This window comes from Micropterus dolomieu, linkage group LG21 (genome assembly GCF_021292245.1).
Source record: "Micropterus dolomieu isolate WLL.071019.BEF.003 ecotype Adirondacks linkage group LG21, ASM2129224v1, whole genome shotgun sequence".
Classification (NCBI taxonomy): Eukaryota; Metazoa; Chordata; class Actinopteri; order Centrarchiformes; family Centrarchidae; genus Micropterus; species Micropterus dolomieu.
The window spans coordinates 29,297,306-29,316,349 of record NC_060170.1 but is presented as its reverse complement, the minus strand read 5'-3'; the positions used below and the strand labels follow the sequence as shown (position 1 = coordinate 29,316,349).

The 19,044-nt window shown below is 40.3% G+C and overlaps 2 protein-coding genes across 5 annotated transcripts in view; both read right to left on the bottom strand.

Annotated features, from left to right (window-relative positions):
* Positions 1–2,759, bottom strand: part of aebp1b (AE binding protein 1b) — a 16,203-nt gene extending 13,444 nt beyond the window's left edge. Inside the window, exons 1-3 of one of the 3 annotated variants that reach the window (XM_046034422.1) lie at positions 1,950–2,759; positions 742–915; positions 586–648 (exon numbers count right to left, since the gene is read on the bottom strand). In XM_046034422.1, coding sequence (XP_045890378.1) covers positions 586–648; positions 742–915; positions 1,950–2,160 — 448 coding nt within the window. In that variant the 5' untranslated portion in view covers positions 2,161–2,759. The remainder of the gene's footprint in view (positions 1–585; positions 649–741; positions 916–1,949) is intronic. The other 2 variants (XM_046034420.1, XM_046034421.1) reach the window with 2 other exon arrangements.
* Positions 2,760–7,191: 4,432 nt separating this feature from the next.
* Positions 7,192–18,943, bottom strand: elmod3 (ELMO/CED-12 domain containing 3). Of its 2 annotated transcripts, none has more exons than XM_046035064.1 (13): positions 18,828–18,943; positions 16,869–17,677; positions 15,759–15,830; positions 15,585–15,659; positions 15,431–15,500; positions 15,007–15,069; positions 14,830–14,918; positions 14,432–14,555; positions 14,173–14,295; positions 12,617–12,747; positions 12,227–12,303; positions 11,988–12,115; positions 7,192–11,103 (listed from the first exon to the last, which is right to left on the bottom strand). In XM_046035064.1, the coding sequence occupies exons 2-13, from the start codon at positions 16,965–16,967 to the stop codon at positions 10,853–10,855; spliced, it is 1,302 nt and encodes a 433-aa protein (XP_045891020.1). In that variant the 5' UTR covers positions 16,968–17,677; positions 18,828–18,943; the 3' UTR covers positions 7,192–10,852. The 2 variants fall into 2 exon arrangements, with proteins under 2 accessions (XP_045891020.1, XP_045891021.1); XM_046035065.1 differs by lacking the exon at positions 18,828–18,943 and adding an exon at positions 18,626–18,738.
* Between the last annotated feature and the right edge of the window lie 101 nt (positions 18,944–19,044).

Genomic DNA, 19,044 nt, shown 5'->3' with positions numbered 1-19,044 from the left:
GGGGGGCGTTCTGTTTTTATTCTTTTTGCCCAGGGAAAAGTTGAGATGGGCCTTTTTATTTATTTTATTAATTCAAATTTATATTTCCGCATTCCCTTTTAGTATTTATTTAAAATAAGGAATCCACTAGTCATACAAGAGGGGTCTAGCTGACACTGAGCAGAGTTGAGGAGCGGGCTACAGAGGTCCACACCACCAGATCATTTTCAAACTTGTGGTCTTCAGCCCCAATCTCAAGTGACATCACTTGAGGCAATTTATCAGACTTTGCGCTGCTCCCTCTGGAGACACAAAAAGCTTTATACAACATCTTCTCATATGTGTTAGTACTCCACAAGACCTGTAAACAGACTTTGATGTTTAAAATGGGTGGAGTTCCCCTTTAAGTTCTTTGCACTCTGCTTACTTTGTAGTTATTAATGGTGGAAAAAAGTTGTACCAAACCAGTAGTATATTTCATTTTTTCTCTAAAATGACAGGAAATGGTCCAAGTAAAACATTAATAATGCTGTTAAGTGTTAAGGGTCTCTAAAACTGAAAAATAAGACCACGCCCACCCCATTAATTGCTATGTGTGTAACTCACCAACATCAGGATAGGGATAGTCTGTGTATGGCTCAGGTTCAGTGGGTGGTTCAGTCGGGATCGCTAGAGGAGGCAGACAGACACAAGGTCAACAACATTCATTCAAGTCAAAGTCATTCAAGAACCAACTTGACTGACTGCTCTGTCTGGCCTCACCTGTTGTGGTTGGTGGTAGAGTTGTGGTTGTTGTTTGCCTGTCCTTCTTCTTTGCCTTCTTGTCAGTTTTGGGTTTTTTGGTGGCATTGGGGTCCTTAGGCTCTTTGTTCTTCTTCTTGTCCTTCTTCTTCTTTTTGCCTTCGTCTGGTGCTCTCCTCACCCTGCCCAAAATAGCTAGATAGACAAGAAAAAGAAGAGAGGAAAGAGGTCATTATATTCTTTCTAAATTCTCTAAAGTCCGCTATCACCGGCCCAATCTATCTCCTGAACTGAGTTTAAAATGTTCAGCTGTCATTTCTTTAAATGATAAAAACCAACAATTTCTTAGCGGGTCAAACTACCAATCATATGCCAAATTATTAATCAATGGAAACATATTCAAATTGAGTGCTGACGTAAAATTTAAAGTTTATATAATTCTGGTTTTTATTTTTGTTTGTATCATTTATGTGTGATGTAGGAGTAAAAGGAGGCAATTATTTGTTTCCTGCAATGTCAAACAATGTAATGCTGCCAGGGAAAATCCAGACAGCCAGACGCATTTCAGTGGTTGTTTGAGGTCCATCAGTATTTCCCTCTGAGGTTGTCTGAAGTTCTGAGGTCACTTTCATGGAAAACACTTCTCTCTCTTTCCATTAGTTGTGCTCCATTAACCACAGCTCAGTTTTAATGACACGAAATCCATCCAGATACTCAATAAATGTATCACAATCACCTCGGCTACATCTTACCATTAAAGCATAAACCCATCGGTGAGACTCACTAAAGAGCTAGTGTGGACTGTGTATTACATTTGAAGCTTAGTTAGAAAGCTCCAGAAAAGAGGTTGATCACAAAACAGTCTTCAATATCCGTTCTTCCGACGTGACTGTGCACCAGAGACAGCATTAATCATGCAGGGTTACAGCAGCAGAGGCAGTGGAAAAGGCCAGTGTCATAAAAATGTGCCTGCAAGATGTTTGACTCAGTGTCTTCTTCTCTTGCTTAATGTGAGCCAAATAAATGCATGTGTGCATGCTGTGGAGAAGGAGTAGTGAACACGTGAGTACCTGGACTTTCTCATGCCTATTGGAGCTGTCAAGAGACTGAATGGTTCTGTGTTTGCTCTTCCCTGTCATACTGGAGCTCAGACCAAACACAGCTTTGACGTCTTGTCACTGTAACATATCTGAATTTTTTTAGTTAAAAGTAGAATGTTCTCCACTCACCTGCCTGTGCAGCCTCCTCTGTGTCTCTCTTGTCCTTGTTGCTGCTTCCCAGTGGGTGTGGGTCCACTGCAAGCTCTTGCTCATTTTCTGGGTCATCCAGGGACTCGTCTCGCAGAGAAACTATCCCCCCAGCACTCTCCCCTCCTCTGGGGAACAGCAGGCAGCACAGGGCCAGCAGAGCCACAGACACAACCACAGTCTGGCTTATCATACCTGCTGCTCTTCCAACTGCAAAATCCTTTGGTTTGGAGTTTTTACTTTTCTATCCCTGCCGTCCAGTGCTCAATCCAACCTCGCCTATCCACCAGAAGAATTCTTTGCGTTCTTGCAATGTGATCCCACACTTTTACTCCAGCAGGGAAATTTCTGCAGCTCCACACGTACCCACAGCCAAAGTGTCAAGCAGGCTCAGACTAGGCTAGACAGGAGATGGAGTGGGAGGGGGGTAAGGATAGGCAGGGAGGGAAGGGAGGTGGGTTATAGGGGAGAGACAGAGAGAGAGATACAGAGCAAAGCAGCAATCTAGACAAATGAATAGACTGGGTCCCTAATTGCCCCAAAGCTATGGTCAGCTGAAAAAACAGTGTAAGGCCAGAGAATCCTCTTCACCTGACGAGTCAGAACAGGTGCAGGTCTCAGACAGGAGACGGGGGCAGGAGGATGAGGGAGGGCGGGTGAGGCCTCAGACTACAGGGCACCTCCTGGGTTAAAGAGAGAAGTTCACTCTTTTTCATCTGCAGCTCCTGTTGAATTCCTCTGCGGAGAGCTCTGACATTGCAGACTCAAAAGAGAGCAGCAGGAGAGAGGAGTGACTCCTAGGACATTGAATTCCACAACAAGAGGAGGAGGAGGAGAAAGGCGAAAAAGGGGGAGGATAGGGATTATGTGTGTGTGTGTGTGTGTGTTAACAAAACCAAACACCACTAATCATCAGAGAGAGGAATTCAAAGAAAATGAAAACAGGAGTATAACATAAATTTTCTTTCAGTCCAGAACTTGTTTGGGTTGGGAATGGATTTTTGCTTTCTCTGTCTCTCTCTCTCTCTGCAGTGCTCAGTCATTTTTTCCCCAGTGTGTTGCGTAGCTCACTCTCTCCTTTTTGGAGAAAAGGTTACAGTAGTCGCAAGGGGGCCATGGAGAAGTGCAAGCACAGGACGGGAGAATTGTTTGAGCAGATGACAGAAGTATAACCTTTAAAGATTTGGTGTTTTCTTTGCCCATCCCCCCATCCTCCTCCTCTGTTCACTGTTCAGAGAGCCAGTCAGGACCTTCAAATGCCGGACGTGTAGTATATTTGTCACACCAGTCTAGTCAAGGTATATCTTCTAGTCATCCTGCAAACCCAGAGCTGTTTATTCTCAGTGAGGAAGACGGCAGATCCATATTCGGCCTGAAATGTAACTCCAGGTGAAGATGTTAGACAGAAATTATTAGTATTTTTAGTGAAGTCAACAAATTCTCAACAAGTTTGTGCTTTATCACATTTTAAATTCTAAACACATTCATCAGCATTAAAACTAAATTAAATAAGATAAACGTTAGCATGTTACCTCGCATATGCAGACATTCTTACAAAATGCAACAAACTCACCTCAAGTTTTTACCCCAGTTTCCCAAAAAACTCTGTCAATTGCAGCCTTAGAGAGAAAATTCATTATCCAGAAAGGCCTGCTGTTAGAAAAAAGCAGTGTAATCAAACCACTGTACAATCCACTGACTTTTTATCAAGCCATAGACACATACAGAGGCACAAAAACCCAAGCGCATGGAAACACTCACCTGCTAAAGTAACTTGGTTCATAGGAAGAACATTGAATAAAACAGTGGAGAATTTGATTTTAAGAAAACTGTATTGCAACATGCAATCATGGAGGATATGACTAAGATTGCGAAGAATGCAGCAGATAATTCAAAGTACAGTAAGGTTGAGCAGAGGTCTTTTCAACTGGCAAGGATACAGACATGCACAGGGGAGCAAGCTGGAAAATGCCTTTTCTGTTTTTTAGTTTACAATACAGACAAATCTGTACAGGCAATGCATTCAATAATAAAAGCCAAATTAAAGCATGGAAAACAATACGTGAATCACTTAAATTATTTACTCATGAGACATGGATTAGAAGAAAGTCAGAGCAGCAACATCTCTTTCCCAGTGATGGGGGGGTTGTGTTCCTAAACTGGAGGGTTGAGTCTTTATATTACACACAAGCAGTACAGGAATGTATTTTAGATACATTTCCTCAAATGCTGTAACATTTTGAGATACATAAATTTCTTGAGTATTTCCATTTACGGCCATTTATACTTCACCACATAGGCAAATAATATGGTTACTCTTAATTTACTTGACAGCTATAGTTAATAGTTAATTTACAGATTATTTTACATGACATACTGTATATGATCCTCTTAAAATATGATACACTTATACAGATTAAAATACCCAACAGGTATATGGTGAGTTAGCAAATATTAGGTCAAATAACTGAAAATAAATAAAGTAGGACTATGTAACTTTTAAAATAATAAATAACACATTCTTCTTCTACGAAAGTTAAGTTATAAGAAATAAAAGACACCCTTTCTCAATTCAGTAACTTACACTTAATGTTAAGCTAAAGCCTACTTGTTCTTGTATCTATGGTTGCTAGCAGCATTTTAAAGTCATTCTAACTTTTGCTGAACAGCAATTGTGAGATAATGGTAAATGCAAAGTGTAAAAGTAGCACAAGAAGAGAAGGTTCATAAAGTCAGTGAACTGACTCAGTAATGGCAGTTACAACAACACCTATCTATCTACAGCTTCCTAACATTAGCTAAGATTAGCCACCATTAGCTACTGGTCATAGCAGAGAGTAAGAGGCCTTAATGTGTATTACGTAAAATGGTACAGTCTTGTTTTAATAACTCAGTAATAATATATAACACACAGTGGTGGAAGAAGTATTCTGATTCTTTATTGAAGGAAAAGTAGTAATGCTACTGTGTAAATTAAAAGTTCTGTAGTGGTATTAGAAAAATATACTATACAAATAGTCTGTCAGTGTTATATATTATTCATTTATATATATTATTAGATTTTTTTCAGATTTATGTGTTAGCATTTTACTATTGTGTGTGGAGATAAAGCTAATTTCATATACTTTATACAGGCCTGCTGTTAGTTTAATCTGTAAAATGGCCTCACATTGTATAAGATGATCATATTTCATGTGTGTAAAGTTGTTACTAGTTTATAGTTTAACTATAGATACATACTGTACATGTAGTGGTGTAAAAAAGTACAATACTTCCATCTGACTTGTACTGGAGTAGAAGTATAAAGTGTCAAACATGTGTGCTTAAGTACAGTAGACATACATTCCACCAAGTGTATATAAGTATAAGTGTGTTTACTGCTTGGTGCTGCTGGTACAAGGATCTGAATACTTCTTCTGTCATTGTACACAAGAATGGGAGTGTGTAGGCTACAACTAAATACAAAATAAAATACCAAGGTAGGGTAAACTGACCTTTCATTCACTCAAATGGTGATTACAGTTCAGACAGCATATCAGAGTGAGTGGTGGTGACTTTCTTCCAAAAAGACTGAGCGTAACGTTTTTGCTGACAGAAAAAACACCATGGATGATAATCACAAAGGGAATATGGGCCGTAATCGTGAGCACTTGTGGCCTTAAAATAACTTACATAGGACAACTGTTCACTCTGGCCACACTTTGCACTCACAACAGAAACCAAACTACAAACTTGGGTTTTAAAATATCTGACATCACTTTTACTTGCATCTGTAAATTCCTATAGGTCAACATCAGCTGAGCAGTGTAAAGTAAGTTCAGGGTCTGTGCACAGCCTTGAGCTGAGCGTCAGCATCTAGTGGGCAGGAAACAATGACATCAGAGAGGAGAGAGGAAGAGAGTTGGGGGAGGGAAGGCGAGGGAGAGTAAGAGTGAGAAAAAAGTGCTGTTTTCCAGCAGGCTCACTAGGTACGAATGGAAACAGATTTATAAAACTCCATCCTGCTCTTTTCTCTCTTCATTTTCACTGGGCACGTGGATACCTAAACCCTCTAGCAGAACATCAGACATGTAACTGATGTCTGTGTATCAGATTATTAATCATTTAATGGACTCCTGAGTGACATAATTGAAATTGTATCTTGTATTTGCCCTTTGCTCGCCACTGAAGCCACGTTCATGGTAAAGAATGCCAATACAAGCACAAGCAAATTATTAGCAGATATGAAAAATGGCTTTTGGGACTGTGATTTTGACTCAGATTAGTGATAAAAGGTTGGCTGAAACGTTTTTCCATCCTGTGTGCGCTGTGATTCAGCAGGTCCACCACAGCCAAGTCATCTGGCACCATTGGAGTAGAGCCACAAGTCTGATTAAGCACAGATGTAGAAGCGTGCAGCCCCAAGATTCCTTTGGAGGCATCCTAACTTTATTGATCCAGGACCAAAATCCACTCTGATCGGCTGCAAATGTTTCAACATTGTACTGCAGTGGCCGTGTATTATGGCAACACAAGGGAAGCACATTTACTACAGCTTATGTTTAATAGAGCTTAACTGACATTTGTTTCCCTGATGAAAGGTGAAGCGCAGACTGAAATACCTTGGACTGTGGCTGAGACATTTAATTGTGTTTACACAGCCTGCCAATATTTGTGCTCCGCCCTAATGATGAAGCACCAGAGGAAGTTCACTTAAAACTAAACAACCAAAGGGAGAATAAATAAGGATTAGGTTTAAATTTCAGAGCAGTTTACAGAGACTGACACTGACAGCTAATTGGAAGTGTATTGTAATATGTAGTTTGCTGATTGTTTGTGTACATGCCTGTGAATAATGTAGCACCTGTAGACTATAGTATGTTCTCTTATAGCTTTAGACCTCTTAGTTGTGGATCTGTCAAAGTGTGCACTCTGGTGGCTGAATTACAGAAAAGCTACAGAAAAGCTGGAAGGCCCACTACAAAACAACATAGCTGTGTCCCAATTCTACGCAATTTTCAAGTACTCACAAATGTCAGTATTCGTACTAAAACCCTTGACTTCTAAGTGTACTGTACTAACAAGTATTAAATCTTTGGAACTCTTTCCTGGAAGTTTTGTATAATTTCGTGTTAGTACAATACAGCAAGATACATTTGTTGATCTGTTGTATACTAATAGGGGGAAAATATATTATGAAAATGTGTATGTGTATACAATTCAGTGATTCCACAGACAAAATACATTTGTTTTTAAACAGCATTTATTTAGCTTTCTCCATACAATACATTTAATGTACAACAGCACATACTGTATTCTGAAATAACTCTCAGTATAAAATAGGGCTTCTACAATCAAGGTACAGTCATAAAATGCTCTCAGGGACATGACGACGACGGCAACAGTAAAACACCTTCATATAAAGCGCAGGGTCTTGAGAAGTGATTGTATTTGCCGAGCTGCTGCACCAGGAAGCAGAACTTCATAACACACCTCTCAGAGCATCCGACATCCTGCAAGAACCCGTTTATTTTTTTCTCCTCTTGGTTCTGGTTTCACAACGGAGGAGATTCCAAACAATGATCAACGCATTAGAATATGATCAATTACAACTGCTGAAAATATAACTTTTGGTAATATGAGACGATAAATCAGGCCTTGATTGGATACTGAATATATACCAAGGTCAAAGCATACACCGTATTATGACTGCTAATCAAGCCTATATCTTTACAATCATATATTGAACGGTTTGTTTCTGACTGTAGTTGTAAAGACTGGATTGGTGGACTGAGTGTTTTCCTGACATCAAACACTTAAACACAGCAAAGTTATACTGTACTATCACTGAAGCCACAACAAAACCAGCTTATTTCAAACATGGTAAACATCAGCCAATTATAGATCGTTTTAAAAAGGATTTTTTTTTTTTTTTTGCAGATGTGCATTAGAGCTTGTGTGGGCCTATATAGTGTCTATAAATGTGTCTTTAAATAGAATACACATAACATTGACCAGCTTTTGTGTTAGTTTGCTATTATGTAGTGCTTCAGGTGTTGAATATACATCATATAACATGTCCAATTGGTATGAGAGAAGGCCTAGGTACAAGGGAACATAAAAAAAAAAAGATAGAGTCTGACTGAGAAGGCCAAACATCAGAAGAAAGAAAGGAGAGATTTGTCTCAAGTCTTGAGGTAAGCAATGTGTTTCAGTATAATGCCCTACAGACAATCATACAGTTACAATCATTAATTCTCTATATACAAACTTCCTGATTTACATACGCTGTACTGCTCCTCAGTTTAAAATTTAATAAAACTAAATCAGAGAGAGATCATATCCGTGGTGCAATAGTTTAGAGCGAGGAGGGGAATCGGAATCCACGAAGCCTGTTTCAGTGAGGTGGGCGATAATGAACATTATGGCTATTGAAGATGGCCCGTTTCCTCTTGCATACGTCTCACACACTATCAAATATCTACAACAGTGCAAAATTTCCTGTTCAATCAAAACACTCGCAAACAACTGGCTAAACGACATCAGCTCATTTTTGAAGTCATATGGTGGAAAACGGGAGATGGCAAAGTACAACTATGTGAGTAGATGTTGACACAGAAAATGTACATGCCTGTGTAATTTTATGTATATATCCATTAGGCCTTGGAGCATTTTAGGGGGTCAACTCTGTTTACTGCGTTACGTGAGTGGAGGAAGTCTACTGTGGCACAGTGCCTCAAATGAAAGACAAGCAAAAAAAGGAAGCAAGGACCAACCAGCACTCTACCCCCATATGGCTCCACTGAATGTAGGCACCATTTTTTGACCTTCTAAGAAGACAAGGTTGAGCTCAATAACATGTCAAGCCTATCTGACATCTTGCCAAAACCTAAACCGCCACCTAAATGTGTGTCTACTGAAGGAGAGTTAATGAAATAAATGTGCTATAGTAGTAACAGTTTGCGCACTCATTGACACTACGGACTGTAACTGAGACATGACATCAACAAGCTTTACGAAGAGGAGGAGGCTATAGGATGCTACAGTACTAGTGCTACCTGAACATGCTACAGATTGAGACTACAACGATGGGAGATGGTTTCACATTAGCACAAAGAAGGGGACCAGCTTTGCTGAGGAGCTCTACCCATTCCAGGCTACAGAGCTGCTGAAACCAGCCGTGTCCAGAACCAACATCTGTTTTTTTTAAAAAGCATACCAAAGGATGTCTCCTTTCAGGATAAACCATGTCCTCAAAAATGTTATGTACCATTTTTAAAATGACAAATGTACCGTCTTTGCAGCTTGATGGATCAAGTACTTAGTAAAGCTGGCTTATTGTGTGCAGAGGAAAGCACCCCATCTGTAGTCAGTTCCTGTCATACGACACACACATATACACAGTCCATACAAACACATTCGCTTGCACAAGCGCACAAACCCTGAAGTTAGGAACGATTTCTATCGTCACACAGCACTATCGTTTTGATTATCATTGAGTAAGAGCTGGGATTGCATACTGTACCATACATCTCCTGGGAGAGGCACCCTTCATCAATATCAGCTCATTCATTTCATTTATCTCTCTCTCTCACACACACACACACACACACACACACACCCCAATTCTTAACTGGTCAAAAAAAGAAAAAGAAATAAAAAGACAATCACATGCTTTATAACGGAATGTAGAGAAAGCTCATACCAGACCTTCGACTTTAACTGGGACCAAGCCAAGCGCACAGACTGTTATGAAGTGTCTCCTTGGCTTTAACCACGAAAAGTTGATATCCTTCTCACGGTCACTTAGCCATCAGTTTAATAACAAACTTCTGAAGTGCTTTTATACATAACTGTGAAGTTACAATAGCTGTCCCTTCAGAAAAGACTAATATAATTATTTCTTAAATTATTTAAAATATATTTCCCCACATTAAGTTGGAGCTCTGGACCTAGTCTATCAGACCCCTTGCAACAGAAACCACGAGTACACCAGCAACTATCTGGACTGAGTGTCCATTACTGTACATCTTTCACATGACATATATTTCATTCACGCTCTAATGTACAATGCAAAGCGATCAGACCGTTAAAGCAAGCTGACTTCAAAGTATATCGTGTACGATATTTGAGAACAGCATCTCCTATTAATTTCTGCTCCCCGCTCCAAAGATTCTGTCACCTCTTCCAGGTTTTCTATCTGCCGCTCTCCACTCACGTTGAGAGAAAACCTGCTTCTGTTTGCTCCGTAGCAGGGCGTGAAACTCTCTTATCGCCATAAAGTTAACAGAGCGCTTAACAATAGGCCTAACAATGCTGCCCTTAGCTTGCATTATGAGCTGTTAGCGTGCTCGTGTGATGGAGCTGTATCTTGGAGCGAAAGAGAACGCCGAGCCTTTTAAAAAGACGCTCCGTGCCGTGCTCCCCCCTTTACAATACTAACATACCGTGACTAAGAGATGCTAAGGACACACGTTTTGGACTTCTAGGCAGGTAGAGCTTATCCACAAGAATTTGGCAGCTATTGATTCGGCTACTAAATCCACAGAAACATGCAAACATTCACTTTCTTGTTATTTTTGTGACATTTTGTGTTTCTGACCTGTATCAGCTCTTTATATTTGACTATGTTCTCTGTTAAAAAATAAATAAATAAAAAATTAATGAGAAAAATCAAATATAACTCTATAAGACCCCCAAGCTTAATCTGATGAAAGTGCAGCACTCCAGCATCAGTGGAAGGAGTGGAAGTGTTTGAATGGGTTCAGATAGCAGGTCCTAGATCAGGGTCTTGTAGGATTCTAGCTCAGAGTAAGCCACTCACACATACATACCATAATAGATTTTCTCACAAACAGGATTGCTCGCGCACACACACACACACAAACACTCACACAGAGTCTAGCTTAGATGAGTCTGGCCTCTCCCTCCATGTCTGGCGGTAGATCACACACTCCCGTGAAGTGCATCTCCTTTCCCTTGCCTCCCTGTCCCGTCCCAGCTCTGGCCACTCGTTCCCCCAGACTGGGCGAGGGCTGTTGGGCCTGAGGGTCTGGCGATGTCCCACGGGGGATTCCACCTGCCCGCCTCTCTTTCAGGAAGACCTCTAGTCGGCGCAGCATCTGCTTGGGGTTCTTTTTGGCAAACAGCTCCACTTCTGAAGGGTTAGAAAACATAGAAACTGTAGGACTCATGCAGGGATGACAATCTGTGTTCAACAGCGTTTCTGCAATCTGAATGTTGAGTTCGACTCATAGGCCTGTGACACCAGTTTAAAAGGAAGAGTTCGACATTTTGAAAAATACAATTATTAGCTTTCTTGCTTAGAGTTAGATGAGAAAAGACATATTTCCATAAAATATGAAGCCAAAGCCAAAGCCAGCAGCCGGTTAGCTCAACTTGGCTCAGCCAACAGCTAGCCCAGCTCTGTCAAATAGTAATAAAAACCAGCACCTCTAAAGCTCATTAATTAACATGTTATGTCTCATCTATTTAATATGACAGGTTGTGGTTTTACCAGGGGTTATGTACTGGATTCTTTTTTGATAGGTGAGTGACTTGAACCTATTATTTCTATTGTTTTTTAGGCAGATTTTGTTACCTTCGGACAGAGCCAGGCTAGCCGTTTTCTCCATTGTGCTAAGCTAAGCTAACTGGGTATCGACTGAAGCTTCATATTTAACAAACAGATGAGAGCGGTATCTATCTTTTCATCTAACTTTCAGCCTGATTAACATACAAAAATTTATGGATTTTTGTATCCATGGACAGTTGTTAAAAGAATATTTTAATAAATACAGCAGAATCACCTTTCTCATTCCACACATTTCTTTTTGTCAAAACTGGTTTTTACATTACCAACAATGCAACTAAACTGCAGACAATTTCGTTTGGACATTGAGGTCTGTTATGCAGCTATTGTAATGATGTGATCTGCTTGCCTCCCTAGCTAGCCCAATACAATGCAGCTGCAACAGAATGACAGATCTTCTCATTACAAATAAATGAACAAGCATGATTTCAAAGTGTCCTTTTCTTTACCTTTTAGTACAAAGCCAGAGTCTGCGATGGTCTTCTGTTGGGTCTTCCACAGTTGGTACAGGTGAAGATACGTGGCAACGTAGAACTCATTCAGCACACCAACCACTTGCTGGCGACGATTGCACTCCCTGGTATGACCGAAGACAGAGAGGAGCAGTCGTGTTGAGAGATACTTTGTGACGAATAGACACGTATTACAGTAGATGCGGTAAAACAAGAACCGGGAACCAGAGACTCACTTCGACAAGGCTTCCTCACGGAGCACTTGCAGAGCGATGCGGGTCATGTTGATTGACATCACACAAAATGGAAAGTTCTAAACCAGACAAAATACACAAGGACATTTAGTTCCATAAGGAATACTTACAAAGGCTACAAGAGCAAGTCCTGAAACATTCTTGTCTTAGAGAACACTTTATTGATCCCTGAGGGGAAATTATTGTTTTCGCTCTAGTTCCTTCTGTGGGGAGGACAAAGGTTGGGGTCAGCTACAAAGCAGCACGCCTGGAGAGGGAGGGGCTTCAGCATCTCTTAAAGTATTAGTGTCCAAATAAACAAACAAAAAACACATCTCCAATAAATAAAAACATGAATGCCTTTATATTTTCTCTTTTATGACCCGGTGATACCTGGGTAGGGTGTTGTGATAACTTGTAGATGTCTCTGGCCAACGGTAAAGTCTCTGGGTCCATCACAAAGTACAGAGTGTGCATCAGTCCCAAGAAACCAGAGCCACGAAGGTCAGTGGCTGGATCAGTACCTGCAGTGAAGAAAACAAACCAACACAGAGTGTCACATTGTTTCCTTGTTTGAAATGAATAATGTCAATAATTTTGGATTATTTTCAAAAATACTTATCATAGCGTCACTCTTTAACACAGAGGCCTTAGAACGAGGCCTTTCAATTAATTAATGCAGAAAGAAAGAAAGAAAGATTTAATACTTAAAATAATGCGCATTACATTGACTTTTGCATGATTTGTGGACTTCAGAATGAGGGAACTAGGGCTGGGGCAATTCATTGACATAGTCGATTGCATAAATATGTCGATTCGCATTACGTGCGTCGAAGAGTCGCTACATCCGGTACAAGCAGGGATTCCTCCGGACAAACTGCAGATACAAAGACGGTCTAAAGTTTGGGAGTATTTTAGACAGGCACTCAACAACATGCGGCTCTGTGAGCTCTCTGTGAATTGGAAATGACTTCACTGCAGTGCAACTGCTGTCCATGAACCATTGAAGTGAAAGTATCCTGGTGCACTTTGTCTAGCACTGCAAATCCTGTTTACTTTTTGTCTCCACACAAGCACGGCACATTATCAGCACGAGGACAGTCCGTTAAAATTATTTAATGGCCATGTATGAGCGAGAAAATAGCTGAAAGTAACATTACAGACAATCTGTGTCTGTAAATCTTTTCAGTTGTTTTCATTTTAAGATGCTGCTGTTGTCATTATTCTAATGTGCTTGATCAGAATGATTGAATAAAATGTTGATTTATTGATTAGACGTATTTTTGATATTTATTTTGGATAAATTGTTATGTTACATTTTTTTCTTTGGCATACACAAATTTAGTCGTTAGATTAATCGACTAATCAAAAAAAAAAATGTTAGATTAATCGATTAGAAAAATAATCATTACTTACAGTCCTAGAGGGAACATTTCATGGTTTGTCTGTCTAACTTTCTAAAAGTTTGTAAACTGAAGCTCTTAGTGTTACCTACTCTTGTAAAAACACTACTTGTTGTTCTGCTGCTGTTTACGTCATGTGTCTGCAGACTATTTGCTCAGTGCACATGATAACATGTTACTTAGTTTAGTCATCCAACCGATCTTATTCATATAAAACCCGACATTGGTTGTAAAAGTGTTTCAACAGGAGAAACACTGCTGACTCCTACACGACTCCTCTGTATTTATGTAAAATGTTCATGGGGTTTTATATGATCATATAAGATACTGGCTGATATTATTTTAATGTTTATGCAAACAAAATGTTCACAGTGTTGCTAATTTTGTGACTTTCTACAGAAAACTTGATGATTTTTTTTTTACATTTTCAGCACATTTTACCAATACAGAGATCATAATGATACCGTGATAATTTTGGTCATTATAATCTTGATGTGAAATTTTTATACCGTGTATTTACAGAGAAGAGGTGTAAATGTGCCTTACCCTGAAAACCGATGTTTTCCCAGTGCGCCCCATAGCGAGGACAGTCCAGCCGGCTGCCAATCAGCCTCTTATAAATGGTCTGGAGGACACGCATGTGGACTGTTTGGCTGTTGTCCACATGGCCTATAAACACACACACACACACACACACACACACAGAAATAAGTAACAGTGAAAATCAGTGATTTATTAGAAACACTTGTGAGTTTGATGCCTAGCGGCAAGATTACACAAACAGTCCCAGCTAACACACACTCACACTGTGCGATGGCAAAGACCAGATCCCTCTCCTCCAGGAGTTCCCTGTGCAGCCGTGGAGGTCCGAAGAGAAAGTGTGTGATCGCAGCCAGACCTGTCCTGCGAATGGTTGGCTGGATGTTCTTCTACAGATGGAGGTGGGTACAAAAAAAACAATGCCACTTTAAAATTACAGTAAGAGCTGCAAATAAAATTTGTTTTAATATAATACAATATGACACCAGTGCCTTCATTTCAAATTTCAAATGTTTCTGATTTGCTCTTCTTTGCTGCGTAGTTTGTTTTTTGCTGCTGCCTGCTGTTTACTCAACTTCCTGAATCTATTTAACAATAAAATGCTTCCAGCAGTTCCAGAGTTGGCCATTATTAAAATAACAGCAATTATTTGAGAATTCTTACCAGCAAGTCCCCGAGGTCTGTCGTCTGGAAGTACTGCAGGGCTTCATTGAAGGAGATGAGCGGGGTCGGGATTGAGTCCTCAGTGAGAGCTGGGGGATATTTCATAAAATGTTAGAATAGCAAATTAACAACAAAAAAAATTCATCAAACTCATCGTGAGGCAAACATGCATCTGACCTGGTTGGGCGTTCTCCAGAGCCTCCCACTCCTCTCTGGCCTTTTCCAACTCCTCATTTTCCTCTGTAGAATTAAAAAAAAATAAGGTAAGAAAAAACTAATACACCCAAGTTTGGCACATGCACGCCCACAAGCATCACACTAAAACTTTTGCACTGATAGTGGATGAGTATCTCCTCAGCCAATGGGCTATGGTGCAATGGCTGACACCCATGGTGTTCATTCTCAGTCATAAATCCTTCCTTTCTAACAGACCTACACCACTCGAAGTGCCACTGGGACCCTGTGCTTCTTCCAAGCAGGCAACCTACACTCCTGAGGGAGGTTTTACCTGCAATGGCAGCCTGGTATCTAGGATACACTCAAATTCCTGTGGGAAGAGGATGTAAGACAAAAGGGGAGGTTGTGTGAGAGTGTGCGTTACCTGCAGGCTTAGGTTGGTCCCCTCCGGCTGCCAGGGTCTGCAGAAGACCATTCTGCTTCAGTGCTGAAATCTGGACAATTACCAAATAATGGATTACTTTACATTTAAGGGCCATGCTGGTTGAAGTACGATCCTTAGTATGAAATGTAGTTACCGGCAGGGATCTGAGTGGTGCGCTGCCGTTCGTGTGGTCTTTGACATTATGACTAATTATCAGTCCATTCATGACCTGAGAAGAAAAAGGTTTAAACAGGCAATTTCTACATAAAAAACTTGCAAGGAAAAAATTGCAATGGATCAATGAGAAGGGATTTTGAGTTGGACTCACAGGCTTATGGTTGGAGTGTCCATTGGTGATATCGTCTAATGGTTTAGATTCAAGAGACAAACCATTCAGGCCCTAACAGGAGAGCAGCAACACAGAGCAGAGACAGCAGACATTGGGTTTAGTGCGCATGTGCCAGCCGCATGCAACCTGTTGCAGTTGCTCCCGTTCGTCATCTTTCTGATTATTTTATATTTTTTCTCCTGTGTGTGAATTTTGGTCTATAAGTAATTTAAACTACACTCTCTCTAATCTTGCAAGTTGAGAGTTTTGGTATGGTTGTGAATTTGCCTTTTTTTTTTTTTTTACAGAATTTCCCCTCGGGGATCAATAAAGTATTTCTGATTCTAATTTTGATTTCTGATACACAATGTACAAATAGTGCAGCTTTCACTGCTTTTAAGACAGGTAATTCATTATCAATGTATGCTTAATGCTTTATGTTCTAATTTGTTGGTAGTTCTGAGATCTAAAACTAACATGTGAAAAATACACCCTAAAACAACAAGCCAAATAAAATGTCAGACATGTCTCAGAAGTTGCACACTTGCAAAGCACTTCACTTCATCTGTCTTTCAAGGATACTTGCGCATTAAGAGTTTGGTAATTTAATAGAGCACTTCCTTTGAGGGAAACTGTCCCTGCCCTGTTACACTGCAGCCTAAGAGTGTTTACAAAAGAAGCAATACACAAGGATAGTGGCCAGGGAACAACAAGTAATGTTACGGCTAGAAAACCAAGCTGGGGATAAGAGAAATGCTCTGTCAGCTGCATTGCATGGCAACATGCAATGCACGCCAGAACCAAGATTACAGCTAAAGTAGAGAGACAACTGTTGACCTTAAACGTTGTTGATGTTAAACCCATGTGATAGACCTGCTTAAACAAATGAGTTCTTAATTGTTTAACATTATACAACAGTTTGGAACAGGAAGGGAACATTTATCCCTCAGGGTGACTACATCAATATCGCAAGGCAACAGCGGTAAGACAGCACCTACTTCCATTTTGTTGTCAAACACAGCAGGTGTTGCTTTCTGCTTTAATGGTGTTAAGTTGAGTAAACGCAAACACTGGAATGAGATTAAATGATTAAAAACTTTATAATATTACCTCAGTGTGGGTGACATCAATGTCTTCTTCCATTGCATATGAGTGTGTGGGCTGGCGAGCGTGTTCCTGATCCCGGCCTCTAAAGGCTTCTAAAGTCATGGACGGAGATGGGCTGAGGAGCTGATTCAAGGACCACCATGGTTTCTGTAGTGCACATTTGTAGTGACTGCAAGTATCTATGCTTTTCTCCTTTTCGCCTCATATACACAGAGAACGCAACGTCCACAGTCACCAGTATGATTTCACTAAACTGTCACTGGCAGAAGAAATCCATGTTGAGCACATCATATCCTCTTTTTCTGTCTGCCAGCGATGATTGTGCGTGTGATGGCAGCTTGGTTTTATTAGCCACTCCAAAGTCTAACCTTGAGTGTGTACACTGAGGGGAATGGGCAGGTATCAGTCTACAAGAGCTGACAGGAGGAAATGGCTATCCATCAATAGACAAGTTTCCTGGAACCCTGCCCCCTTCCTCTCCTCCACAGATCTGCTTGGCCAGTGGGTTCACTCCTCAACCCCATCAGAAATACACAGAAGCTGGATAATGACATTGCTTTTCAGGGCTGGGCTCTCCCCGTCCGAGACACTTCATAACTTTGGCACTGAAGACAAATCCAGTACGCACGTCTGCAAGCTGCAGTTTACTTTACTTGCACCAAAGCTGTGTTAGGTCTTCAGCCTCACATGAAACAGCAGCACATGTCCAAAGTTAGATGTGCAGGTGTCCAGTGAGATGTGGGTCATGGATAGAGTTTTTGTGTGGCCAGAGTCCTCAGGAGGGGCTGTCATATGTACACAATATCTGAAAACTAAAAGAAAAAGAATGATTAAACTACGCAAAGTTAATAAATGTCTGTTAATCAGCCACACACAAATCAAATATTGCTTAGGCGATGCACACAACATAAAAAATGTGGAGCAAAATATGACCATAAGAAACAGATTTAACCATGTCAAAATACAATTAGCTGCATTGCATATTATTGTCTTTTTATATAAGTGCTGTACTTAACTACGAGTCTGATGTACTTTACTTGAGCCATAGTACTTTTTACTCCCCTACATTTACTTGACAGCTATACTAGCTAATTTACAAATTAAGATTTAGCTTACATAATATACAATGAACTTGTGTAGTTTAATGCATTGTTATAGTTGTTAAACTATCCAACAGTACATAAAATGGTAAAACAATTGCCCATTACACACACTAATTCAATTAGTATAGGATTCACGGGGTTAGCATTTTCTGGGTACTTTATATTTTTTATACTTTGGTAGCTTCACATAACATTTAATAAATATAAAATAAGTATTTTTACAGCGTGAACTCTTCCTCCACCACTGTCTGAAACACAGCCAGATCAAAACGCCTAAAATTCATTACACTAGAAATGTCAAAGTCAAGAACTGCAGAGCACAAGCACACCACTGTCATGACAAAACCACAGCATTTATATGAAGTCCATCTTTGTCAGCTGACAGTTGTCTACTGTAAATGTATAAATCGCCGCTGCACAGCTACAGTATCAGACCAACGTCAGCTAGCCAACAATATCTCTAGCAACCAACAAGCTAGCGATATGTCAGCTAGCAACCCCGCAGGCACAAAGACGCAGCTACAGCTCCTTCTCAAACCCATAATGTAACACCAGCCATATATTGCATGCAAAACACCCAACACATGCGCCAAAATAGCTAGACGATTTGTGTCATGAATATCAAGTGCAATTAAGTAGTTGAGACCAAGCTAATACCAGAAAAGCCAGCTGTCAGGCTAACTAACGGGCTAGCTGTAGCTCTATTGAACTGTAACGGGCATAGAGTCTCTGCCCAAATCCGACAGCACCCAACGGAATAATCTGCTTTTGTCATTAAGTCATATTAAAAACGCTACAAAACATTGCCTGCTGTGGTCTATGCGACTATATTATGCGATATGAAGTATTTCAAAAGTACCTCAGTTTCTGACTGTTTCTCCCTCCAATCTCAGCTTCCCTTCCCCCGTCCAGTGGCCACGGTAATTTCAAGTGCATCCTGGGAATTGTGGTTTCCTGTCAGACTGTAACTTCATTACGTCATTGCTCTCTCTCTTTCTCTCTCGTTTCATTTAATTTAATTTAGCCTCATTGGCATGAATGTTTAGTTAAACAATGTTACCAAAGATGAAATTTAC